The following is a 27,628-nucleotide window of genomic DNA, read 5'->3' as shown; positions in this document are numbered from 1 at the left end:
CGAGTCTTACTTACAGATCTATACGAGTCTTACTTACAGATCTATATGAGGCTTACGTACAGATCTATACGGTCTTACAGATCTATACGAGTCTTACTTACAGATTTATATGAGTCCTACTTGCAGATCTATATGAGTCTTACTTACAGATCTATACGAGTCTTACTTACAGATCTATACGAGTCTTATTTGCAGATCTATACGAGTCTTACCTACAGATCTATACAAGTCTTACTTGCAGATCTGTACGAGTCTTACCTACAGGTCTATATGAGTCTTACTTACAGATATATATGTGTCTTACGTACAGATCTATACGGGTCTTACTTACAGATCTATACGAGTCTTACTTGCAAATCTATATGTCTTTCTTACAGATCTATATGAGTCTTACTTGCAGATCTATACGTGTCTTACTTACGGATCTATATGAGTCTTAGGTACAGATCTATACGAGTTTTACAGATCTATACGAGTCTTACTTACAGACCTATACGAGTCTTACTTGCAGATTTATATGAGTCTTACTTACATATCTATACGAGTCTTAGCTACAGATCTATACGAGTCTTATGGACCTATACGAGTCATACTTACAGACTTACAGATCTATACGAGTCTTACTTACAGATCTGTATGAGGCTTACGTACAGATCTATACGGTCTTACAGATCTATACGAGTCTTACAGATCTGTACGAGTCTTACTTGCAGATCTATATGAGGCTTACGTACAGATCTATACGGTCTTACAGATCTATATGAGTCTTACTTACAGATTTATATGAGTCTTACTTGCAGATCTATATGAGTCTTACTTACAGATCTATACGAATTTTACTTACAGATCTATAGGAGTCTTACTTACAGATCTATACGAGTTTTACTTACAGATCTATAGGAGTCTTACTTACAGATCTATACGAGTCTTACTTACAGATCTACACGAGTCTTACTTACAAATCTATACGAGTCTAACTTGCAGATCTATTTTAGTCTTACTTACAGATCTATACGAGTCTTACTTACAGATCTATACGAGTCTTACAGATCTATACGAGTCTTACTTACAGATCTATACGAGTCTTACTTACAGATCTATACGAGTTTTACTTACAGATCTATAGGAGTCTTACTTACAGATCTATACGAGTCTTACTTACAGATCTATACGAGTCTTACTTACAGATCTACACGAGTCTTACTTACAAATCTATACGAGTCTAACTTGCAGATCTATTTTAGTCTTACTTACATATCTATACGAGTCTTACTTACAGATCTATACGAGTCTTACAGATCTATACGAGTCTTACTTACAGATCTATACGAGTCTTACTTACAGATCTATATGAGTCTTACGTACAGGTCTATACGAGTCTTACTTACAGGTCTATATGAGAAATAGTGTTTTATTGCTTACATTCAAAATATTGCATTAAAAAAATCAAACGCAGAAATTTACAAAGGAGCTACTGTGTGACAACTAGCCGAAATAATACTTCGTCTTCGTCTTCATCTTCGTCTTCGTCTTTGATTAATGGCTCTGATGCTCTCAGCTTTCTACTGAAACCTTCATTACCATTTTTTTTTAGAATTTAGTAATTTGACTGACTTGTAAAATGGTAGGTCTTAGATAGATACGTGATGGCCTTTGGCCTCATTATGCTTTCTTATGCTATTAGTATAGACCCTAGAGTGTAATCGTCATAATCCGAACCGTTCTATTTGCGATGCGAATAGTTACGAATATCTATCCTAAATAATTTGTTTAATTAACAGAATGGTATTTTCGATGCTTCGCCTCTCACGTTTGTTGTGAAGTTGCAAATATCACGATTATTCGTTTGCTTGTTTGAAAGTTTCATTTGGGTCTCAAGGAACTCGTACACATCATTAAATTTGTCATCTCTATTTTCAAATGGAAAAGACATCTTGTTTAGTTTAATTAGAAACAAATATAATAAACCAAAAGCTAAACCTCTTCTACACGAGCTTACATTGGTTCGTTTACAATCAAACTAGTTTCTAATACACGATACTATTTTTAGACACATGTGTCGTCTAATATGAAGCAGTGCAGTGTGGACAAATACTGCACGTTTCTGACAATGTAAAGTTTGTAGAGGAAACAAAATGAGCATAAAATATTAAGGTACATTGAACACACTTACGATAATTATTTCATTAGTATGAACGTACACTGAGGCATATAATTATCTAATTATCAGATATTGGGCTGTGATGACCTTGATTTATTTTCTTATTCTTTAAAGTCTGAAATGGAGCTGACGAAGTTTGAGCTTGGTGGCAACAAGTTGGGTGTACGGGAGTTAACATACGCACTCAATGTGGTATCCCTACACAAGTCCCTCGTGAATTTGGTGAGTACTGTGGGAGAAGCAGGAATAAAATGAAGCTTTTTCAAGTATATTCCCCATCATGACAACGAGAAGAACAATTATGTAACGAAGCAACATAAGGGAGGAATAATAACGGCGTTAAAAACATTAATAATAATTATTGTGATAAAAATATTTTATTAATAATGTCACAATGGTAATAAAAAAATCTTGAAGACAATAATGGTGATAATGGGATCCAATATATTAATGATGATAAAGTGTCGATTATTTTGTTGTTGTTGTTGTATGGTTTAACGCCATTTTTCAGCACAAGATAGGCTATACATGGCGGCCAGTATAATTGGTGGAGGAAGAACCACCGACCCACGAGAAGCTATTGGCAGGCTTTCTCACGTACCCACGTCAGCCGAGCCTGAGACTCGAACTCACACAGACAGAGGTGAGATGGCAGTGATCCGTAACGGTGAGCGCTTTAGACCACTCGGCCACTCGGGGCCCCAAGTGTCGATTATAAACAATAACAAAATCAAGATATTGAATGGACACTGTATGGAAACCTAACAAATACCTATTCACACAAATACATATATTCATCAGGATGTATTGAGTATATTTAATGATAAACTTCAATCGAAGTAAAAATGTTTTTTTTTTTTGGAAGGTCCTAGAAAACTGTGACGTGAATGGACAGGTGTTGAGGTGTCTAGCCGATTTCATGAAGACAAACGATACTCTGCAAGTGCTTGACCTCAGTGGTACGTGTTTCCATCATAAATCTTTACTCAACATTTTGCGTTAGGAGTCTTTACTCCCAAACACTTTGTAAAATTACTCTAAATTAATAAATGCAACCTTTTCATTGGTCTGAATAAAATCTGGAGTTGCGTACATTTGTTTATGATATTGTTAGTTTTACTTATGAAACAGAAGAACAATTTATAGTAGAAATACTTTGGAAATGGCATGCCCTTGTATACTTTTATTATGGGTCATTGGATATTGCATGCCCTTGTATACATTTCTTATGGATCATTGGAGATGGCATGCTCTTGTTTAATTTTAATATGGGTCATTCTAAGTGGCATGTCATTGTATGTTTTTATTATGGGTCATTGAAAATGGCATGCCCTTGTATGCTTTTATTATGGTCATTGAAAATGGCATGCCCTTGTATGCTTTTATTATCGGTCATTGGAAATAACATTCCCTCGTATGCTTTTATTATGGGTCATTGGAAATGGCACGCCCTTGTACGCTTTTATTACGGGTCATTGTAAATATCATGCCATTGTACGCTTTTATTTTGGGTCACTGGAGATCGCATGCCCTTGTATGATGTTATAAGGGTCATTGTAAATGGCATGCCCTAGTATGCTTTCAGTATGGTTCATTGTAAATATCATGCCCTTGTATGCTTTTATTTTAGGTCATTAGAGATGGCATGTTGTTGTATGCTTTGATTATAGGTCATTGGAAATGGTATGCCCTTTTATAACTTTATTAAGGGTCATTGGAAATGGCATGCCCTTGTATGATTTTCTTACGGATCATTGTAAATGGCGTGCCCTTGTATGCTTTTATTATGGATCATTGGAAATGGCATGCCCTTGTAAGTTTTTATTACGGGTCATTGGAAATGGCATGCCCTTGTATACCTTTATTAAGGGTCATTGGAAATAGCATGCAGTTGTATGCTATTATTAAGCGTCATTGGAAATGGCATGCCCTTGTTTGCTTTTATTATGGGTCATTGGAAATGGCATGCCCTAGTATGATGTTATTATGGGTCATTGTAAATGGCACGCCCTTGTATCTTATATGCTTTTATTATGGGTCATTGGAAATGGCATGCCCTTGTATATATTCATTATGGGTCTTTGTAGAAGGAATGCCGTTGTATGCTTTTATTATGGGTCATTGGAAATGGCATGCCCTTTTATAACTTTATTAAGGGTCATTGTAAATGGCGTGCCCTTGTATGATTTTATTATGGGTAATTGGAAATGGCATGTCCTTGTAAGATTTCATTATGGGTCATTGAAGATGGCATGCCCTTGTATAAATTTATTATGGGTCATTGTAGAAGGAATGCCCTTGTATGCTTTTATTATGGCTCATTGGAAATGGTATGCCCTTGTATGCTTTTATTATGGGTCATTGGAAATAGCATGCCCTTGTATGCTTTTATTATGGGTCATTGTTAATGGCATGCCTTTGTATGCTTTTATTATGGGTCATTGTATATGGCATGCCAATGTATGCTTTTAGTATCGGTCATTGGAAATGGCATGCACTTGTATGCTTTTATTATGGGCTTTGGAAATTGCATGACCTTGTATGCTTTTATTATGGGTCTTTGTAGAAGGAATGCCTTTTTATGCTTTTATTATGGGTCATTGTAAATGGCATGCCCTTGTAGGCTTTTATTATGGGCTTTGGAAATTGCATGACCTTGTATGTTTTTATTATGGGTCTTTGTAGAAGGAATGCCTTTTTATGTTTTTATTATGGGTCATTATAAATGGCATGCCCTTGTATGCTTCTATTATGGGTCATTGGAAATGGCATGCCCTTGTATGCTTGTATTATGTGCCACTGGAGATGGCATGCCCTTTTATGCTTTTATTATGGGACATTGTAAATGGCATGCCCTTGTATGCTTTTATTATGGGTCATTGTATATGGCATGCCAATGTATGCCTTTAGTATGGGTCATTGGAAATGACATGCCAATGTATGCTTTTATTATGGGCTTTGGAGATGGCATGATTTTGTATGCTTTTATTATGGGTCTTTGTAGAAGGAATGCCCTTTCATGCTTTTATTATGGGTCATTGTAAATGGCATGCCCTTGTATGCTTTTATTATGGGTCATTGGAAATAGCATGCCCTTGTATGCTGTTATTATGAGCCATTGGAGAAAGCATGCACTTGTATGCTTTTATTATGGGCCATTGGAGATGTCATGCCCTTGTATGCTTTTATTATGGGTCATTGGAGATGGCATGCCCTTGTATGCTTTTATTATGGGTCTTTGTAAATTGCATGCCGTTGTGTGCTTTTATTATGGGTCATTTGAGATGGCATGCCCTTGTATGATTATACTATGGATTAGTGTAAATGGCATGCCTTTGTATGCTTTATTAAGGATCATTGGAAATGGCATGCACTTGTATAATTTTATTATGGACCATAGGAGATGGTATGCCCTTTTATTTTTTTATTATGGGTCATTGTAAATGACATGCCATTGTGTGCTTTTATTATGGGTCATTGGAAATGACATGCCCTACTATGCTTTTATTATGGGTCTGTGGAAATAACATGCCCTTGTATGCTTTTATTATAGGTCATTGGAAATGGCATTCCCTTGTATGTTTCTATTATGGGTCATTGGAAACATCGTGATTATGTACGGATTGATTATAGGTCATTGGGAACATCATGCCCTTGTAAAATTTTTTACAGGTAATTGGAAACATCATGCCCTTGTATGGTTTTATTATAGGTCATTGGAAACATCATGCCATTGTACGGCTTGATGTACGGTCATTGAAAAATCCATGCCCTTGTACGTTTTATTATGGGTCATAGAAAACGTCATGCTCGCGTACTGTTTTATTATGGGTCAGTGGGAATATCATGCCCTTGTACTGTTTTATATATGGGTCAGTGGAAATATCATGCCCTTGTACGGTTTTATTATGGGCCATATATTTGTATGGGTTTTATTATGGGTATTTGGAAATATCATTCCTTTGCACGGTTTTATTATGGGTCATGTATTGGTGCGGTTTTAATATGGGTATTTGGAAATTTCATGCCCTTGTACGTTTTTATTATGGATCATTTGAAACATCATGCCAATGTAAGGATTTATTACTGGGGATTGGAAACATCATGCCCTTGTGAGGACATATTACGAGTCATTGGAAATACCATGCTCTTGTACGGTTTTGTCATGAGTCATTGGAAACATCATTCCCTTGAAAAGGTTTATTATGGGTCCTTGGAAATATCATGCCTTTGTACGGTTTTAGTATGGGCCATTATACTTATTATAGCCTTGTACGGATTTATTATGGGTCATTGGAAATGTCATGCCTGCGTTCGGTTTTAATATGCATCATATACATGTGCTGTTTTATTATGGGTCATTGTAAACGTCATGTCCTTGAATGGGTTTATTATGGGTCATTGGAAATAATATGCCAGCGTACGGTTCTCATATTGGACATGCCCTTGTATGGTTTTATCATGGGTCAATATAAATATCATTCCCTTGAAGGGTTTTATTTTGGGTCATTGATATATTATGCCCTCATGTGTTTTATTATGGATCATGTCCTTGTGTGGCGTCAATATTGGCCATTGGAAACATCATGCCCTTGAACGGTTTTATTATGCGTCAATGAAGACATCATTCCCGAGTTCGGTTTTAATATGGGTCATGCACATATACGGTTTTATTCAGGTCATTGGAAACATCATGTCATGGAATGGTTTTATTATGGGTCTTGCCCTTGTATGGTTTTATTATGGCTCATTGGAAACATCATGCTCTTGTATGGTTTTATTGGAAACATCATGCCCTTGTATGATTTTAATATGGTTCTTTCGAAACATCATACCAAAGGAAGGTATGTCATACCTTCCTTTGGCATTAGAATATCATCCAGCCTTGACACTACAAATATAGATCTTTCTAAAATTCAGAAAACGTCCATCTCCGAAACACCACCCTGGCTAATTAAACAACCAAAAGTTCTTTTTACGCTACACGATGGAAAAAAATCCGAAACAAACCCTTCTGTCTTCCACAACTCTTACCATGAACTCCTCACCGAATTTAAAAACTACACCAGAATTTATACTGATGGATCAAAGAATGAGGAAAAGGCTGCTGCAGCCTTTGTTTGTGGAAATCACACAACGCAAGTTCGCTTACCAAATGGAGCATCAATTTTTACAGCCGAAATCAGAGCAATAGACCTTGCTCTGCAACATATAGAAAAGAAACATATTTTAAACAGTATCATCTTCTCCGACTCGCTATCAGTACTCCAGTCACTACACAATAGAAAACTGGAGAACCCATTATTAAAAAATATACTCTTCAAAAATACCGAGCTGAGTGTCTCCCACAATATAATATACTGTTGGTTACCTAGCCACATTGGTATTAAAGGTAACGAAAAAGCAGATCGCGCTGCTAAAATGGCCCTTACTCAAGAATCATCTGATTTTAAAATACCATATACTGATTTTAAACCTTGTATCAGAAAGTTCTTTCGTCAGAAGTGGCAGGCATCATGGAATGATGCCGTGAATAACAAACTTCATGCAATCAAGCCAACTCTAGGAGAATGGACTCCTTCCTAAAGAACCATTCGTAGGGAGGAGATAGTCATTGCAAGAATCCGAATTGGTCATACTTATATCACCCACACCCACATACTAAAAGGTGAAGACCCACCAGGGTGCGTTTCTTGCAATGAACCATTCACTGTCAAGCACTATATGATAGAGTGCTTTGACCTACAACCTACGCGTGATCGTTATTACAATGTGCATGACATGAAAGAACTTTTTGATACTATAAACATCACTCGTATTATAGAGTTCCTGAAAGCCGTAAATATTTACTCTAAACTCTGACTTTTATGCTATCACCTTGTGCAGTTTTATGCAATATATATACCGTCCCATTTTAATACCTATTCATCTTTTTTACATCTCCCGTTGATCGGGAAGCTTTATTTTGCACCGTTACCATCTTACCGTTTTTAATTTCAACCATTTGTTCTTTTATATCGCTGGTCGATATAGGACCTTTTATAAGTTTTAAAAGATTATACAAATAACACTTTGTTTGGCGCTAAATAGCCTAACAGTGCTAATGTGCCGTTAAAGATCAAATCAATCAATCAAATCAATCAATCAAATCAATCAATCGAAACATCATGCCGCTGTGCGGTTTTTCTATGGGTCATGTCCTTGTCTGGTTTTACAATGGTTCATTGGAAATATCATGCCCCTGAACAGTTTCATTATGGGTCATTGAAATATCTTGTCCTCGTGCGGTTTTGGTATGGATCATGTACTGGTCTGGTTTTATTATTGGCCATTGGAAACATCATGTCCGCTTAAGGGTTTAATATGGGTCATGTATTTGTGCGGTTTTATTATGAGTCATGCCATTTTGGGTTGTAATATGGGTTATGCATTTGTATGGTTTTATTAGGGGTCCAAGATAAACAACACTAGTAAGAGTGATCATTCCAAAATTTCTATTTTAAACTGTAGCATTCTGGAGGATTTTAAACACTCCAAAAGGAGACCTTAAATAAATATATTTGCACTAGAAACGATACAACATATAAAGTTACGAAAAGTGTGTTCCTGTCAATGTTGTTTCTAAAGAATGGAAACTCTTTTCGAGACGAAAATTACAAGTAATTGGGCAGTAATCGTATCATTATAACACTGAATCAAAGTTTCACCTGCATTTGTAATGACCACATCAGAATTGCAACTTTAGCAATGAATGGAAACTCTTTTCGAGACGAAAATTACAAGTAATTGGGCAGTAATCGTATCATTATAACACTGAATCAAAGTTTCACCTGCATTTGTAATGACCACATCAGAATTGCAACTTTAGCAATGATTTTGTTTGAGAATTTGTTTATTTTATAATTTTGTGCTGAAATGTGCACGACGATTTGCTTACTTGTTTGGCGGGGTTTATTGCGTGATTACCGTTCATTTCTAGATAACAATGTAATTATCATTCCTTTCTAGAAATCACTGTAATTATCGCTCCTTTCTAGACAACAAAGTAATTATCATTTCTTTCTAGATAATAAAATAATTATCATTTCTTTCTAGATAACAAAGTAAATGACAGAGATGCTGAACATATTGCTGCCATTATTCAGGTTGGTAACTAGAAGAAACCCTTTTAGTTATTTATCTGTTTATTGTAATTTTTCTACGCTGTGTTATCCATTTATTTGTATTTATTGGTTATTATCCATTGACTTGTGTATTATTCATTTATTTGTGTATTATTCATTTATTTGTGTATTATCCATTCACTAGTGTATTATTCATTTATTTGTGTATTATCCATTGACTTGTGTATTATTCATTGACTTGTGTATTATTCATTTATTTGTGTATTATCCATTCACTTGTGTATTATTCATTCACTTGTGGAATGCGAGACAACATAGTTAGTAGGAATACCGGTACAACGAACTGACGGTTGGTACAGAGTGATTAACTAGCGTACCCGCTGTGGTCTTATGTACAAATTATGATATGAATATAACAAATTATCAATCAAATAAAAAAAAAATTACGTTTAAAAAAGAATTTCACTGTATCTTTTTACGATAAATGTTATATTGACCCGATTAATGATGGCAACTACTATTTTCATCCAAGGTGTCGAGAGAGAGAGAGAGAGAGAGTCAGAGACAAAGTGATCCTAATTGTGGGAGAAGCTTTTAAAGCCTTTAGGTTTGATAACCTTACTCAATATTCACCTTTTTTTAGTCCAATGAAAGTATAAAAGAATTGATTCTACGCAGAAACAACATCGAAGACGGTGCTGAGATTATTGGAAATGCATTATGTAAGTCAATTTTACCTTGTTATTATGTAATTCAATTTGACCATGCTATTTTATAAGTCAATTTGACCTGCTTATTATGTAAGTCAGTTTGACCTTGTTATTTCGTCCTTGTTTACAGCAATGCAGTAGAATTCTTAAGGACCTGATGTTGTTTAATGTTAAAAGGATTAAGAACATCGGCATGGCAAAACCTGTTGCTCTTCGTTGACATTTCTCAAACTATCGTAATTTGTACAAAAAGGGTCACCATAATATGTACAGAAAAAGCCATTGTAATTTGTACACAAATAAGTGAGCATAATTTGATTCATATATCCACTATCCGTGAAAGAAGTCGCTGTCAAGTTTAGACAACTCGTGGCAAAGTGACAGGTTTCAAAACTCGTAGCTACTTTATTGGTAAACACGATTCGTAGCTATTTTATTGGTAAACACGACACAGTCTATTTTGTTGATATGAATATTAGTCTAAGAAAATTGTGGGTGTTGTAAGCTGACTGTTGTGGATTTCTGTGAATCGTTTTGGTGTCGTAAGACGACTGCTGATGATTTATGTGAAGGTTTTGAGTGTAATAAGATTTCGATGAATATTTTGGATGTTTTATGACGATTGTTGTAGATTTATATGAATAGTTTAGGCGTTGTAAAATGACTGTTGATGATTTCATGTACACGATAATTAATTCTTTTGTCAAAGTACTTGCAGCTGGTTTAATTGAAATATTTTGAATGTTTTGCAAAGACTTTTCTAAACCCTCTTGCTGAACAGAGGACACAATATATATATATATATATATATATATATATATATATATATATATATATATATATATATATATATATCTGTGTGTGTATGTGTTGGATTTGGATTTTTAACGTAGCTTTAAAAAGGTTTCAGTCATATCGCTACGATGTCCGCAGTGTGGCAGTTTATAGTGATGTCTATCCCTGGGGCATCATGCCACAGACATGCAGCATGATGTCCTACCCATTCACATTATTCTGACACCCAGCCGATCAGTCGTACCACTAACATCTTAATGTTGAACGCCTACTGAGGCAGATGTTAGTGCCATTATTTTTATAAATCTTTGGTATGACTTGGCCGGGTTTCGAACCCTCGACCTCCTGCATCCGAGGCAGACGCTAGAGCGGTCGACACAAATGGATATCTATCTTTAATAATGCGGACGACTCCCACCCTCCTTAGAGAAGCACTGAAACTGTAACTCTAGCAAAATAGTTGCTGATCTGGTTTAATCATGACTCGTAAATGTTCATGCAATGAAAGTCATTTTAATAATAATTGAATTTTTGGTAAATATGGCGGTGGGATTAAAAATTACCATTGCCAAATCTTTTGTCTGTCTTTTCTCTAGCATTACATAACACTGCTATTAGTTCCAACTGACTTGTGTCTAATTTCAGCACATAATGACACCATTGCCACCATAGATTTAAGCTGGAACTGCATAAGAAATAAAGGTGCCATTGGTCTTTGCCATGGTTTAATGGTAGGTACAAAATCATCGTTTTCGGTTTTTGATCATCAACAATGTCTAAATACAAAAAGATATATGTTTAATGCAGCGTCGTCTCATTTGTAATGACATAGATTACAATATGACCTTCTTATAAAGAACTCTGTCCTTAGATCCGAATTTCACCACTGAAGTCTTGAAGCTTAAGCCTGGTCTTAAAAAATGGATTTTAAACTTAAGTTTAAGTTTCCTGGTGGAATCGAGGCCAAGGTCAAGGTCGTTAAATGAAACTGGAAGAAGAAATGTGCAAGATATGGCATCTGCATCACCATCCATAAAAGAAATAACAAAGTTTAAATTTTGCCTGAACTAGATTTATCAGTATTTCAATGTTCGAATACGTGCAATATATTGAAAAGGGTCACACAAAGTTCTGTTTTGCCGAAATTTAACAAAACATAAAGTTCTTAAATAGTTGTAAATTTAATGCTGTGTTATATAATGCATAATTAAGAATGTTGTAAATTTAATACTGTGTTATATAATGCATAATTAAGAATGTTGTAAATTTAATACTGTGTTATATAATACATAATTAAGAATAATGTAAATTTCATACTGTGTTATATAATGTATAATTAAGAATATTGTAAATTTAATACTGTGTTATATAATGCATAATTTAAAATATTGTAAATTTAATACTGTTATATAATGCATAATTAAGAATATTGTAAATTTAATACTGTGTTATATAATGAATAATTAAGAATGTTGTAAATTTAGTACTGTGCTATATAATGCATAATTAAGAATGTTGTAAATTTAATACTGTGTTATATAATGAATAATTAAGAATGTTGTAAATTTAGTACTGTGCTATATAATGCATAATTAAGAATGTTGTAAATTTAACACTGTGTTATATAATGCATAATTAAGAATATAGTAAATTTAATACTGTGTTATATAATGCATAATTAAGAATATTGTAAATTTAATACTGTGTTATACCATGCATAATTAAGAATGTTGTAAGTTTAATATTGTGTTATATAATGCATAATTAAGAATATCGTATTACATGATACTGAAATTTTGCTTGGAAACTTCTAAAAATTACTCTTACTTTTAATTTTTTATCATCAACAGAAGGCGAGGGACTTACTTCGCACCTATATTCCACCTGTCTCGGGATATAATAAATTCAGCCCCAAAATATGTACCTTGTGATGTGTAACAATGTTTGGTGTTTTATTCACAGTGACACAGACATATGACATTGTTTGGTGTTTTTTAATCACAGTATAACTGACACATGGCAATGCTTGGTGTTATTTCACAATATGACGCTGACAGTGTTTGGTGTTATTTCATAGTAGGTGTGACATGTGGCATTCTTGGGTGTTATTTCACAGGATAAGAAACAATATTTATGACAACCAAAAAGTTAATCTTGTCTAAAAAAAATAACTTTGCTTTTTTCATTTTTTTTCAAAGCATAATACGGGTTTGAAGATATTTATTGTGGCATGGAATGGTTTTGGATGCGAGGGTTGTAAGGCTTTGGCCCATTGTCTGATCCACAACACTACCCTAACCACCGTGGACCTAACGTGCAACCAAATTCATCCACCTGCATTGTTTGAACTGATAAAGGGCTTGGAGAAGAATAAGACTCTGATAACACTGAAGGTGAGCCATTCTATCCATGTTATAACCTTATATAATCCATTCTAGCCATGTTATAACCTTATATAATCCATTGTATCCATGCTATAATCATCATATTATCCATTCTATCCATTCTATAATCATCATATTATCCATTCTATCTATGTAATAATCATCATATTATCCATTCTATCCATGTTATAATCATCATATTAGCCATTCTACCCATGCTATAATCATCATATTGGCCATTCTATGCATGAAATAACCTTATATAATCCATTCTACCCATGCTGTAATCATCATATTATCCATTCTATATCTGCTATAATCATAATATTGGCCATTCTATCCATCCTGTAACCTTATATAATCCATTCTATCCATGCTATAATCAAGATATTATCCATTCTATCCATGCTATGATCATCATATTATCCATTCTATGTGTGCTATAATCATCATATTATCCATTCTATCCGTCCCATAATCATCATATCATCCATTCTATCCATGATATAACCATCATATAATCCATTCTATCCATGTTATAAACATCATATTATCCATTCTATCCATGCTATAATCATCATATTAGCCATTCCATAATGATAATATTGGCCATTCTATCCATGCTATAACCTTATATAATCCATTCTATCCATGCTATAATCATGATATTATCCATTCTATCCGTCCTATAATCATCATATCATCCATTCTATCCATGATATAACCATCATATTATCCATTCTATCCATGCTATAATCATCATATTATCCATTATATCCATGATATAACCATCATATAATCCATTCTATCCATGTTATAAGCATCATATTATCCATTCTATCCATGCTATAATCATCATATTAGCCATTCCATAATGATAATATTGGCCATTCTATCCATGCTATAACCTTATATAATCCATTCTATCCATGCTATAATCATGATATTATCCATTCTATCTGTGCTATAATCATCATATTATACATTATATCCATGTTATAATCATCATATTATCCATTATATCCATGTTATAATCATCATATTAGCCATTATATCCATGCTATAATCATCATATTATACATTATATCCGTCCTATAATCATCATATCATCCATTCTATCCATGATATAACCATCATATTAGCCACTATATCCATGTTATAATCATCATATCATCCATTCAATCCGAGCTGTAATCATCATATTATCCATTATATCCATGTCATAATCATCATATTATCCATTATATCCATGATAAAATCATCATATCATCCATTCTATCCATGATATAACCATCATATTAGCCATTATATCCATGTTATAATCATCATATTATCCATTCTATCCGTGCTGTAATCATCATATTATCCATTCTATCCGTGCTGTAATCATCATATTATCCATTATATCCATGTTATAATCATCATATTATCCAATCAATCCGAGCTGTAATCATCATATTATCCATTATATCCATGTTATAATCATCATATTATCCATTATATCCATGATAAAATCATCATATCATCCATTCTATCCATGATATAACCATCATATTAGCCATTATATCCATGTTATAATCATCATATTATCCAATCTATCCGTGCTGTAATCATCATATTATCCATTATATCCATGTTATAATCATCATATTATCCATTCAATCCGAGCTGTAATCATCATATTATCCATTATATCCATGTTATAATCATCATATTATCCATTATATCCATGATAAAATCATCATATCATCCATTCTATCCATGATATAACCATCATATTAGCCATTATATCCATGTTATAATCATCATATTATCCAATCTATCCGTGCTGTAATCATCATATTATCCATTATATCCATGTTATAATCATCATATTATCCATTCTATCCATGATAAAATCATCATATTAGTCATTATATCCATGTTATAATCGTCATATTATCCATTCCATCCATGCTATAATCATCATATTATCCATTCCATCCATGCTATAATCATCATATTATCCATTATATCCATGCTATAATCATCATATTATCCATTATCTCCATGTTATAATCATCATATTATCCATTCTATCCATGATAAAATGATCATATTAGCCATTATATCCATGTTATAATCATCATATTATCCTTTCTATCCATGCTTTAATCATCATATTATCCATTGTATCCACGCTATAATCAACATTTTAGCCATTCTATCCATACTATAATCTTATATAATCAATTCTATTCTTGGTATATTGATCATATTATCCATTCTATCCATGCTATAATCATTATATTATGCAGTCTATCTGTGTTATAATCATTATATTAACCATTCTACCCATGCTATAATCATCATATTGTCCATTATATCCATGCTATAACCTTATATAATCCATTCTCTCCATGTTACAATCATCATATTATCCATTCTATCCATGCTATAATCATCATATTGTCCATTATATCCATCCTATAATCATCATGTTATCCATTCTATCCATGTTATAATCATCATATTATCCATTCTATCCATGCTATAATCATCATATTATTTATTTTATCCATCCTATAATCATCATGTTATCCATTATATCCATGTTATAATCATCATATTATCCATTCTATCCATGCTATAATCATCATATTATTTATTGTATCCATCCTATAATCATCATGTTATCCATTATATCCATGTTATAATCATCATATTATCCATTATATTAATGCTATAATCATCATATTATCCATTATATTAATGCTATAGTCATCATATTATCCATTCTATCCATCCTATTATCATCATATCATCCATTCTATCCATGATATAACCATCATATTATCTATTCTATCCATGCTATAATCATCATATTATCCATTATATCCGTGCTATAATCATCATATTATCCATTCTATCTGTGCTATAATCATCATATTACCTATTCCATCTATGCTATAATCATCATATTATCCATTCTATCCATGCTATAATCATCATATTATCCATTCTATCTGTGCTATAATCATCATATTATTTATTTTATCCGTCCTACAATCATCATGTTATCCATTATATCCATGTTATAATCATCATATTATCCATTATATCCATGCTATAATCATCATATTATCCATTCTATGTGTGCTATAATCATCACATTATTCATTCCATCTATGCTATAATCATCATATTATCCATTCTATCCATGCTATAATCATCATATTATCCATTCTATCTGTGCTATAATCATCATATTACCTATTCCATCTATGCTATAATGATCATATTATCCATTATATCCATGCTATAATCATCATATTATCTATTCTATCCATGCTATAATCAACATATTGGCCAATCTATCTATGCTATAACCTTATATAATCCATTATATCCATGCTATAATCATCATGTTATCCATTCTATCCATGCTGTAATCATCATATTATCCATTCTATCCATGCTGTAATCATCATATTATCCATTATATCCATGCTATAATCATCATATTATCCATTCTATCCATGCTGTAATCATCATATTATCCATTCTATCCGTGCTATAATTATCATATTATCCATTCTATCCATGCTGTAATCATCATATTATCCATTCTATCCGTGCTGTAATCATCATATTATCCATTATATCCATGCTATAATCATCATATTATCTATTCTATCCATGCTGTAATCATCATATTAACCATTATATCCATGCTGTAATCTTCATATTACCTATTCCATCTATGCTATAATCATCATATTATCCATTATATCCATGCTATAACCTTATATATTCCATTATATCCATGCTATAATCATCATATTAACCATTATATCCATGCTGTAATCATCATATTACCTATTCCATCTATGCTATAATCATCATATTATCCATTCTATCCATGCTGTAATCATCATATTATCCATTATATCCATGCTGTAATCATCATATTACCTATTCCATCTATGCTATACTCATCATATTATCCATTATATCCATGCTATAACCTTATATAATCCATTCTATCCATGCTATAATCATCATATTATCCATTATATCCATGCTATAACCATCATATTATCCATTCTATCCATGCTGTAATCATCATATCAACCATTATATCCATGCTGTAATCATCATATGACCTATTCCAAATATGCTATAATCATCATATTATCCATTATATCCATGCTATAACCTTATATAATCCATTATATCCATGCTATAATCATCATATTAACCATTATATCCATGCTGTAATCATCATATTACCAATTCCATCTATGCTATAATCATCATATTATCCATTCTATCCATGCTGTAATCATCATATTATTCATTATATCCGTGCTATAATCATCATATTATCCATTATATCCATGCTATAATCATCATATTATCCATTCTATCCATGCTATAATCAACATATTGGCCAATCTATCCATGCTATAACCTTATATAATCCATTATATCCATGCTATAATCATCATATTATCCATTCTATCCGTGCTATAATCATCATATTATCCATTCTATCCGTGCTGTAATCATCATATTATCCATTCTATCCGTGCTGTAATCATCATATAATCCATTCTATCCATGCTATAATCAACATATTGGCCAATCTATCCATGCTATAACCTTATATAATCCATTATATCCATGCTATAATCATCATATTATCCATTCTATCCGTGCTATAATCATCATATTATCCATTCTATCCATGCTATAATCAACATATTGGCCAATCTATCCATGCTATAACCTTATATAATCCATTATATCCATGCTATAATCATCATATTATCCATTCTATCCGTGCTATAATCATCATATTATCCATTATATCCATGCTATAATCATCATATTATCCATTCTATCCATGCTATAATCAACATATTGGCCAATCTATCCATGCTATAACCTTATATAATCCATTATATCCATGCTATAATCATCATATTATCCATTCTATCCGTGCTATAATCATCATATTATCCATTCTATCCGTGCTATAATCATCATATTATCCATTATATCCATGCTATAATCATCATATTATCCATTCTATCCATGCTATAATCAACATATTGGCCAATCTATCCATGCTATAACCTTATATAATCCATTATATCCATGCTATAATCATCATATTATCCATTCTATCCATGCTATAATCATCATATTATCCATTCTATCCATGCTGTAATCATCATATTAACCATTATATCCATGCTATAATCATCATATTATCCATTCTATCTGTGCTGTAATCATCATATTACCTGTTCCATCTATGCTGTAATCATCATATTATCCATTCTATCCGTGCTGTAATCATCATATTAACCATTATATCCATGCTGTAATCATCATATTACCTATTCCATCTATGCTATAATCATCATATTATCCATTATATCCATGCTATAACCTTATATAATCCATTCTATCCATGCTATAATCATCATATTATCCATTCTATCCATGCTGTAATCATCATATTATCCATTATATCCGTGCTATAATCATCATATTATCCATTATATCCATGCTATAATCATCATATTATCCATTCTATCCATGCTATAATCAACATATTGGCCAATCTATCCATGCTATAACCTTATATAATCCATTATATCCATGCTATAATCATCATATTATCCATTCTATCCATGCTGTAATCATCATATTGTCCATTCTATCCATGCTGTAATCATCATATTATCCATTATATCCGTGCTATAATCATCATATTATCCATTCTATCCATGCTATAATCATCATATTATCTATTCTATCCATGCTATAATCATCATATTATCCATTCTATCCATGCTATAATCATCATATTATCTATTCTATCCATGCTATAATCATCATATTATCCATTCTATCCATCCTATAATCATCATATTATCCATTCTATCCATGCTATAACCTTATATAATCCATTATATCCATGCTATAATCATCATATTATCCATTCTGTCCATGCTGTAATCATCATATTATCCATTCTATCCGTGCTGTAATCATCATATTATCCATTATATCCATGCTATAATCATCATATTATCCATTCTATCCTTGCTGTAATCATCATATTATCCATTCTATTCGTGCTATAATCATCATATTATCCATTCTATCCGTGCTGTAATCATCATATTATCCATTCTATCCGTGCTGTAATCATCATATTATCCATTATATCCATGCTATAATCATCATATTATCCATTCTATCTGTGCTGTAATCATCATATTAACCATTGTATCCATGCTATAATCATCATATTATCCATTCTATCCGTGCTGTAATCATCATATTACCTATTCCATCTATGCTATAATCATCATATTATCCATTATATCCATGCTATAACCTTATATAATCCATTCTATCCATGCTATAATCATCATATTATCCATTCTATCCATGCTATTATCATCATATTATCCATTCTATCCATGCTATAATCATCATATTATCCATTCTATCCATGCTGTAATCATCATATTATCCATTATATCCATGCTATAATCATCATATTATCCATTCTTTCCGTGCTGTAATCATCATATTACCTATTCCATCTATGCTATAATCATCATATTATCCATTATATCCATGCTGTAACCTTACATAATCCATTCTATCCATGCTATAATCATCATATTATCCATTCTATCCATGCTATAATCATGATATTATCCATTCTATCTGTGCTGTAATCATCATATTACCTATTATATCTATGCTATAATCATCATATTTTCCATTATATCCATGCTATAACCTTATATAATCCATTCTATCCATGCTATAATCATCATATTATCCATTCTATCCATGCTATAATCATTATATTATCCATTCTATCCGTGCTGTAATCATCATATTATCCATTATATCCATGCTATAATCATATTAGGCAAAGTATTTTATATTTTTACCTTGTATAAAGTAATTCTATAGTAGACTTATTAAAACTTCATTTACTTTTTTACCTTTCTGATGGATGATTTAAATTGTACCACTACTATTTAGAACTTGGTTACAAACAAATTTAAGCTTCAAAGGGGACGAACACCATGAACATATCCTTGTGACATATATTTTCTCAAATGCAGTATTATATTTGTTTCTAAATATTAATAAATAAAAGTTAAAATAATCAATAAATAAAAGGTTCTCTTTTTCCAAATGATCATGAACATAATCAAACTGTGCTCAGCAAGAGTATAAATAAAAAATGAAATTTCTTCATTGCACCAAATATCGCCTGTCCAGGCTTTGGCATGCAAACATAGATATATAGCTCTGTCTAACAAATATGATAAAATTATCAGATATGTATCTTCAAGATCAATGTCCGGATTGTATAATGTTTAAATTAATGGATGCTCTACATATCTATGTCTAATTAAAGAGCCATTAACAGCTACCTCTACCCTTTCAGCTGCAATTCAATCCAGTTACTGCTATATCTAATCTTTCAGTTGGGATAGAATCCAATTACTGCTATCTCTACTCTTTCAGTTGGGATACAACCCAATAATCATACCTCTGCTCTTTAAGTTTGGATACAATCCAATACTGCTATCTTTATTCTTTCATTTACGATACAATCCAATTACTGGTATATCTACTCTTTCAGTTGGGATACAATCCAATACTGCTATCTCTAATCTTTCAGTTGGGATACAATCCAGTACTGCTATCTCTAATCTTTCAGTTGGGATACAATCCAATACTGATATATCTCATCTTTCAGTTGGGATACAATCCAATTACAGCTATCTCTACTCTTTCAGTTGGGATATAATCAAATTACTACTATCTCTATTCTTTCAGTTGGGATACAATCCAATACTGCTATCTCTATTCTTTAAATTGAGATACAATCCAATTACTTCTATCTCTATTCTTTCAGTTGGGATACAATCCAATTACTGGTATCTCTACTCTTTCAGTTGGGATACAATCCAATTACTGCTATCACTACTCTTTCAGTTGGGATACAATCAAATTACTGCTATCTCTAATTTTTCAGTTGGGACACAATCCAGTTACTGCTATCTCCACTCATTCAGTTGGGATACAATCTAATTACTGGTATCTCTAATGTTTTAGTTCGGATACAATCCAATTTCTGGTATATCTACTCTTTCATTTGGGATACAATTCAATTACTGCTATCTCTACTCTTTTAGTTGCGATACTCAGTTGGGACACAATCTAATTACCGTTAGTTCTACACTCTCAGTTGGGATACAATCCAGTTACAGCTATCTCTACGTGTTCAGTTGCAATACAATGCAGTTACAGTTATATCTTGTCTTTTAGTTGGGATACAATCCAGTTACAGTTATCTGCTCTTTCAGTTGTGATTCAATCAAGTTACAGCTATCTCGACTCTTTGAGTTAGGATACAATCAAATTACAGCTATCTCGACGTTTTTCAGTTGCAATACAATGCAATTACAGTTATATGTTTTCTTTCAGTTACAATACAATCCAGTTACAGCTATCTCTACGTTTTCAGTTGCGATATGATCCAGCTACTGCTATCTCTACTTTTTCAGCTTGGATACAATCCAATTACAGCGCCTATGACAAGAATATTTCTGAACAGACTCTTGAAGGCCCATCAGAGTGGATTGAAAGAGCTAGATTTGGAGGTGGGTGGTCAACATATTTTAATTGTTAGCTTGTATACGGAAAATCAATTAGGATCACTCAAAGGCTGGGACGTTTACATTATACTAATTGATAAAATCCTGCATTTATGCTATCATTAACCATACTTGTATAAAACAATTCAGAAATGAAGCTAGTGCACTTAATTAAAGAGGTTGAATGACTGAATCATGATCGTCTATTGTTTGCTAAATACATTTAAGGGACAAAGACAAGGCAGGCATCTTTATCACAGGCCGAAAACTAGAACAGTTAAAAGGTGTACATAAAAAAAATTATGCCCGACAGTGTAGTAAAAGGCGAACACTCTGACACGTTATGTAAAATCATTGTAAACTTGAGAAGTGAGTGCAGTTGGTCAATAATGAATGAGTATATGTCCCCTTTGCCTGTATATTACGCTGATTGCGTCCCTTCAATACTTTACTTGTATTTACACAATCTTGAACAAGAAATGGCTGACAGGTGCGACGTTGCGTGTGTACGTTACTATCCTACGGTAAACATATGCATATGATCTAAAAATAGTCGCCTCGCATTTACATGAAACCTCAATCTTATAGTACTCTGATGGTGATATATTTTCTATCAATCATGCATCTAACCAGGAACGAGAGTACAAAATTAAATTTCAAAATTGGAGTTGTCATCCTAAGTAATGGACCTAATTTACCTTTGAATAGATGACATGCTTTTCACAATCACATTTTAAAGACGTTATGCGTTAAAATAATCTGATTTTAAAAATTTTAAAGACGTTATGTGTTAAAATAATCTGATTTTAAAATCAAAATCTATTTTATGTGAAGTCAGTCCGCATTCTTAAAATCAAGATATATTTTATGTGAGAAGTCAGTCCGAGTTTAAAATCAAGATCTTTTTTATCAGTAAGTAGATATGACAATGATTTATACGACGTCATGTTATACTGACCTTCAGATCCGCCAATCAAATTACAGCGTTCACACTGCTGAAAGTGTCGCTTAGGACAACTCTCCCTAACATGAAATGCAACGATTTATCTGATAGGCTACAAAACGTAAGTGGACAGAGAATAATGAAGGTCACAAGAGCAAGAACTTTTACGGATGCCTGTCAGATTAAATTATTGATTATTAGTATCCTTGGATCTGATTAGTGACAGCTTATTCTGTATGTGGTGAATTTTTAATATATTTTTGATCGGAATACCAACTAAGAACCATAAATATGACCAATTAACTCATCACTTTCATCTTCGCACATGCAAAATATATTATTATAACCAGTATATTGTTAAACCCTGATGCCGCCGTTACGTTCAAAAGGTCGTATTTGTCAAATCTTCTGAAATATACGGAATCTTGAAAAGTATTGGTCCTAAAGATCTTTGGGTTTCATTATAGCCAGATAATAACGAAGTTTCATCACATTATAAGCCTTGTAATTTCTCCCTGTAACTGAGAAACCCGGCCATTTTTCACAAATGTATGAATTAATTTGATGCTGATCGTCGACACGCGTGGGTCAACAGATTTCAGTCGAAAGTTGTAACACAAGTTTTGATAATGTTTCCATTGTAAACATGAGACGCCAACACCACGATATGTCAAAATGTCTTCAGCCAAAGATCGTCATTCGAATTATTCAGCACCCCATCTGATCACTCACATTAACCCGAGTCTAATTTTTATCTTATGCGCGCTTTATATTCTCAGATCCACTTAAAAGCAAGTGGACCTGCCTCACTTCATTCCCTTTGGATTTGTGATCCACGTCAGAATGTTCTTGTTATTAGATCAGACAGTAATAGAATTTGTCGAATGTATTACGTCACTAGTTCTGGAGTACTCTCGACAAAGAACGGAATTACAAACAACTTCGTTGACTGAAGTAAAGGGCGGCACCTCTTATTTCTAAACGTAATATTTGAACGTCGTTTAAATCTAACATCTTAATTATTTCAAAGAACTGGTTATGCCAGATAGCTTTATAATAAATTATTTTCTTCCGTCCAAACTGTACTTATACTGAAAGAATGGTGAAATATTTTATAAACGGCGGCATTGAGGCTTTAAATGCATGAACATTATCAATGCTCTGACGCAGGGTTTATAATATATACAGGGAGTTACAGTGGACAAAGAATTCCAAACTATACTAGATACAATTCAAGAGAAGCGAATCTTCTTGGTTCGGTTCAAGGAGGCGTTGCCAATGAACAAAGGGGAAGTACACAAGATTGATCCGAAAAACATTTTCGACATAGACCCAGTCCGTATCCTGATGTTCATGAAAGAACACATGCGGTCAATAGACTTTTTTCTAAAACTGGACAAGGATAGCAGCTCCCAGTTATCGAGGGAGGAAATGGAGTATGCATTTGAAGTAAGTAACCAGTAGTTAACACTGAAATTACAAAGTAACCAGTAGTTAACACTGAAATTACAAAGTAACCAGTAGTTAACACTGAAATTACAAAGTAACCAGTAGTTAACACTGAAATTACAAAGTAACCAGTAGTTAACACTGAAATTACAAATTCAGTAGTTAACACTGAAATTACAAATTCAGTAGTTAACACTGAAATTACAAATTCAGTAGTTTTTTATATATAAAAATGTTAATTACATAATCAGTAACTTGAAAATAAGCGTTGACTGCTTAAGGCTAATAGGTTGGAATCAGGGGCGGATTAAGGCTCACTGGTGCCCTAAGCACTGACAAATCTTGGTGCCCCCCTCCTTTCCACGTACACTTGGGAAGATAACCCTAGGGTGCACCATAATCAAGAAACAGAACATTATGATCAATTTGCACTAATTTTATAAAAAAAAATTTACAAATCTTCATTCGTGTTTTTTTTTTCTTTTCACCCTTTTCTCAACTTTGTGGTGCCCCCTTTGGCCCTGGTGCCCTAAGCACGTGCTTAGTCTGCTTAATGGTTAATACTACCCTGGTTGGAATAAAGTAAATCTGTCAGTATGCATAGTTTTGCTTTACGAGGCAAGCATATTATGATACAAGTTTGCTGTTTAACTAGACGAACATGAAATGACATCAACATTTTAAACTTCCTAATCCCAAAGAACATTAATCGAAAAGCAGTGGCAAAGTAAAAAGAAGTTGGTAATTAAATATATATTTGTGGAAAGTGCAAATTTTGTATAGTACGAAACACACACACACACACACACATAAGCGGGTGTGCATTGTAGTGGGCCTTGAGAACTTGGCCTTATCTAAAATGTAGACAACAGGTGGAAGAGGGACGTCATGTGTTATTTATACGTGGCATGTTTAACACAGAAAGCCGATGCTGCGCTCAATCTGAATTTATACTATTCTGTTTGCATTAGTTACATAACGTCATGCGATCATAGATTATCTAACGTTGACCGTGATTTATCAGCTGTGGACGTTCACCATAAATTCTTTTTCATACGAAGGAGAAATTGGTGTAAAGACCCATTTAGAGGCAAACTTTGCATTAATAATGTTACTTTTCATGCAATAAACTGAAAATATTGTAATTGAAAATTGGCAGTCTTGTTATTAAAATAATCATTCACAGATACCTCATTGTAAAAAGACAGTGCCCCAATATAATAAACGTCGATAGTTTTTTTCAAGAAAAGATTTCTGACGATAAAGGTTTTGTTTGATTATGTCCGATCCGCGACGATGGAGGTTGTATCTTGATCATGTCTGACACTGAATAGTATTTTGAGTTTTCTTTTTGCTTTTCCTATTACTCAATATCATTCACATTTACCTTTTTTAAAAAAAATGCATTAGATTTATGAAGTTTTAGCCTGTCTAATCATTTAAAGGGCAATAATTCAAACTGGACTAGTTAGAATATTTTAATGAGGTTATATTTCTTTCAGTACCTTTAAGGTCTAGAACATCTGTCTCAAAATAATCAATTTAATTAAAATGTAGATAGTAGTATACAACAGGAACATCCAAAAGTGCAAATATTATTAGGGCAAAAATGCAAGTGCAGAAAGCGTCATAATAATAATCACAACAACATCAATAATAATAATAATAATAATAAAAATAATAATAATGCTATTATTATTATTAGTAGTAGTAGTAATAGTAGTAGTAGTGTGACAATTTTACGTAAGTGTTTTCATTGCTGCTGTTGTTGTTATTATTATTATTATTATTATTATTATTATTATTATTATTTCTTAGTAGTAGCAGCAGTAATAACAATAGTAGTAGTAGTAGCATTAGCAGCAGCAACAGTAGTAGTAGTAGTAGTATTAATAGTAGCATCGAAGCTCTAAAATAAAAGCAATATGAAGTATTATAATGATTAAAAAGTTGACATATCAACAGCTCTTTCTGATTGACACAAATAACTCTCTTAAAACTGTGTCTGTATCCTATATTTGTGTCCTCTATCTACAGTTGGAGGGATATCCAGTCAGTAGCTCCGTCCTGGATCAAGTAATGACGTATCTTGAGGAAAACAGTGACAGCGAAATCGATGTACTGTAAGTTTTTTCTTTCCGTGTTTTCTGATAAAGCACACAATGAAATATGGGAATTGACAAATTTACAAGGTATTAAAATCTGAAGATAATCGAATTTCGGATATTTCATCGCGGCGCATTGCTGATATATATATATATATATATATATATATATATATATATATATATATATATATATATATATATATATATATATATATATATATATATGAATAATGAGGACTAATATTGTATGTTACCATTCCTCAGCTTTTAGCGCTCTGGATGACAATTGTGAGATCAAATTCATCAAAATTGCAAATATTGCACTATTATTGAATATGCTCACGTATATGGAATATGATCGGCACTCCAAAATTAAGTCAAGGGAGATCAAAAATTTATTATCACTGGGAGAATTTGTTCCTCTTCATTAAATAAGTGTAATCATGGTAAAGTAGTGTACTCTCTGTCATCATGGTCAAGTAGTGTACTCTCTGCCATCATGGTAAAGTATTGTACTCTCTGCCATCATGTTAGAAATAGTGTACTTTCTGCCATCATGGCAGAGTAGTGTATTCTCTGCCATCATGGTAAAGTATTGTACTCTCTGTCATCATGGTAAAGTATTGTACTCTCTGCCATCATGGTAAAGTATTGTACTCTCTGCCATCATGGTAAAGTAGTGTACTCTCTGCCATCATGGTAAAGTAGTTTATTCTCTGCCATCATGGTATAGTAGTGTACTCTCTGCCATCATGGTATAGTAGTGTACTCTCTGCCATCATGGTAAAATATTGTACTCTCTGCCATCATGGTAAAGTAGTGTACTCTCTGCCATCATGGTAAAGTAGTGTATTCTCTGCCATCATGGTAAAGTAGTGTATTCTCTGCCATCATGGTAAAGTAGTGTATTCTCTGCCATCATGGTAAAGTAGTGTATTCTCTGCCATCATGGTAAAGTAGTGTATTCTCTGCCATCATGGTATAGTAGTGTACTCTCTGCCATCATGGTAGAGTATTGTACTCTCTGCCATCATGTTAGAAATAGTGTACTTTCTGCCATCATGGTAGAGTATTGTACTCTCTGCCATCATGGTAGAGTATTGTACTCTCTGCCATCATGTTAGAAATAGTGTACTCTCTGCCATCATGGTAAAGTAGTGTACTCTCTGCCATCATGGTAGAGTATTGTACTCTCTGCCATCATGTTAGAAATAGTGTACTTTCTGCCATCATGGTAGAATAGTGTATTCTCTGCCATCATGGT

At 32.9% G+C, this 27,628-nt stretch overlaps 1 protein-coding gene across 1 annotated transcript in view; it reads left to right on the top strand.

The window, feature by feature from the left end:
* LOC149800417 (uncharacterized) overlaps positions 1-27,628 on the top strand; it is an 85,499-nt gene that overhangs the window by 29,333 nt on the left and 28,538 nt on the right. Inside the window, exons 4-12 of the mRNA XM_089960056.1 lie at positions 2,276-2,383; positions 3,027-3,120; positions 9,257-9,306; positions 9,929-10,007; positions 11,436-11,521; positions 12,989-13,183; positions 21,775-21,870; positions 23,996-24,256; positions 26,294-26,379. Of these exons, the coding sequence (XP_089816182.1) occupies positions 2,276-2,383; positions 3,027-3,120; positions 9,257-9,306; positions 9,929-10,007; positions 11,436-11,521; positions 12,989-13,183; positions 21,775-21,870; positions 23,996-24,256; positions 26,294-26,379 (1,055 nt within the window). The remainder of the gene's footprint in view (positions 1-2,275; positions 2,384-3,026; positions 3,121-9,256; positions 9,307-9,928; positions 10,008-11,435; positions 11,522-12,988; positions 13,184-21,774; positions 21,871-23,995; positions 24,257-26,293; positions 26,380-27,628) is intronic.

The sequence above is a fragment of the Sinohyriopsis cumingii genome, chromosome 5, assembly GCF_028554795.1.
Source record: "Sinohyriopsis cumingii isolate HCF-2022 chromosome 5, ASM2855479v2, whole genome shotgun sequence".
NCBI classification, from domain to species: domain Eukaryota; kingdom Metazoa; phylum Mollusca; class Bivalvia; order Unionida; family Unionidae; genus Sinohyriopsis; species Sinohyriopsis cumingii.
This window is presented reverse-complemented; position numbering and strand designations above follow the sequence as displayed.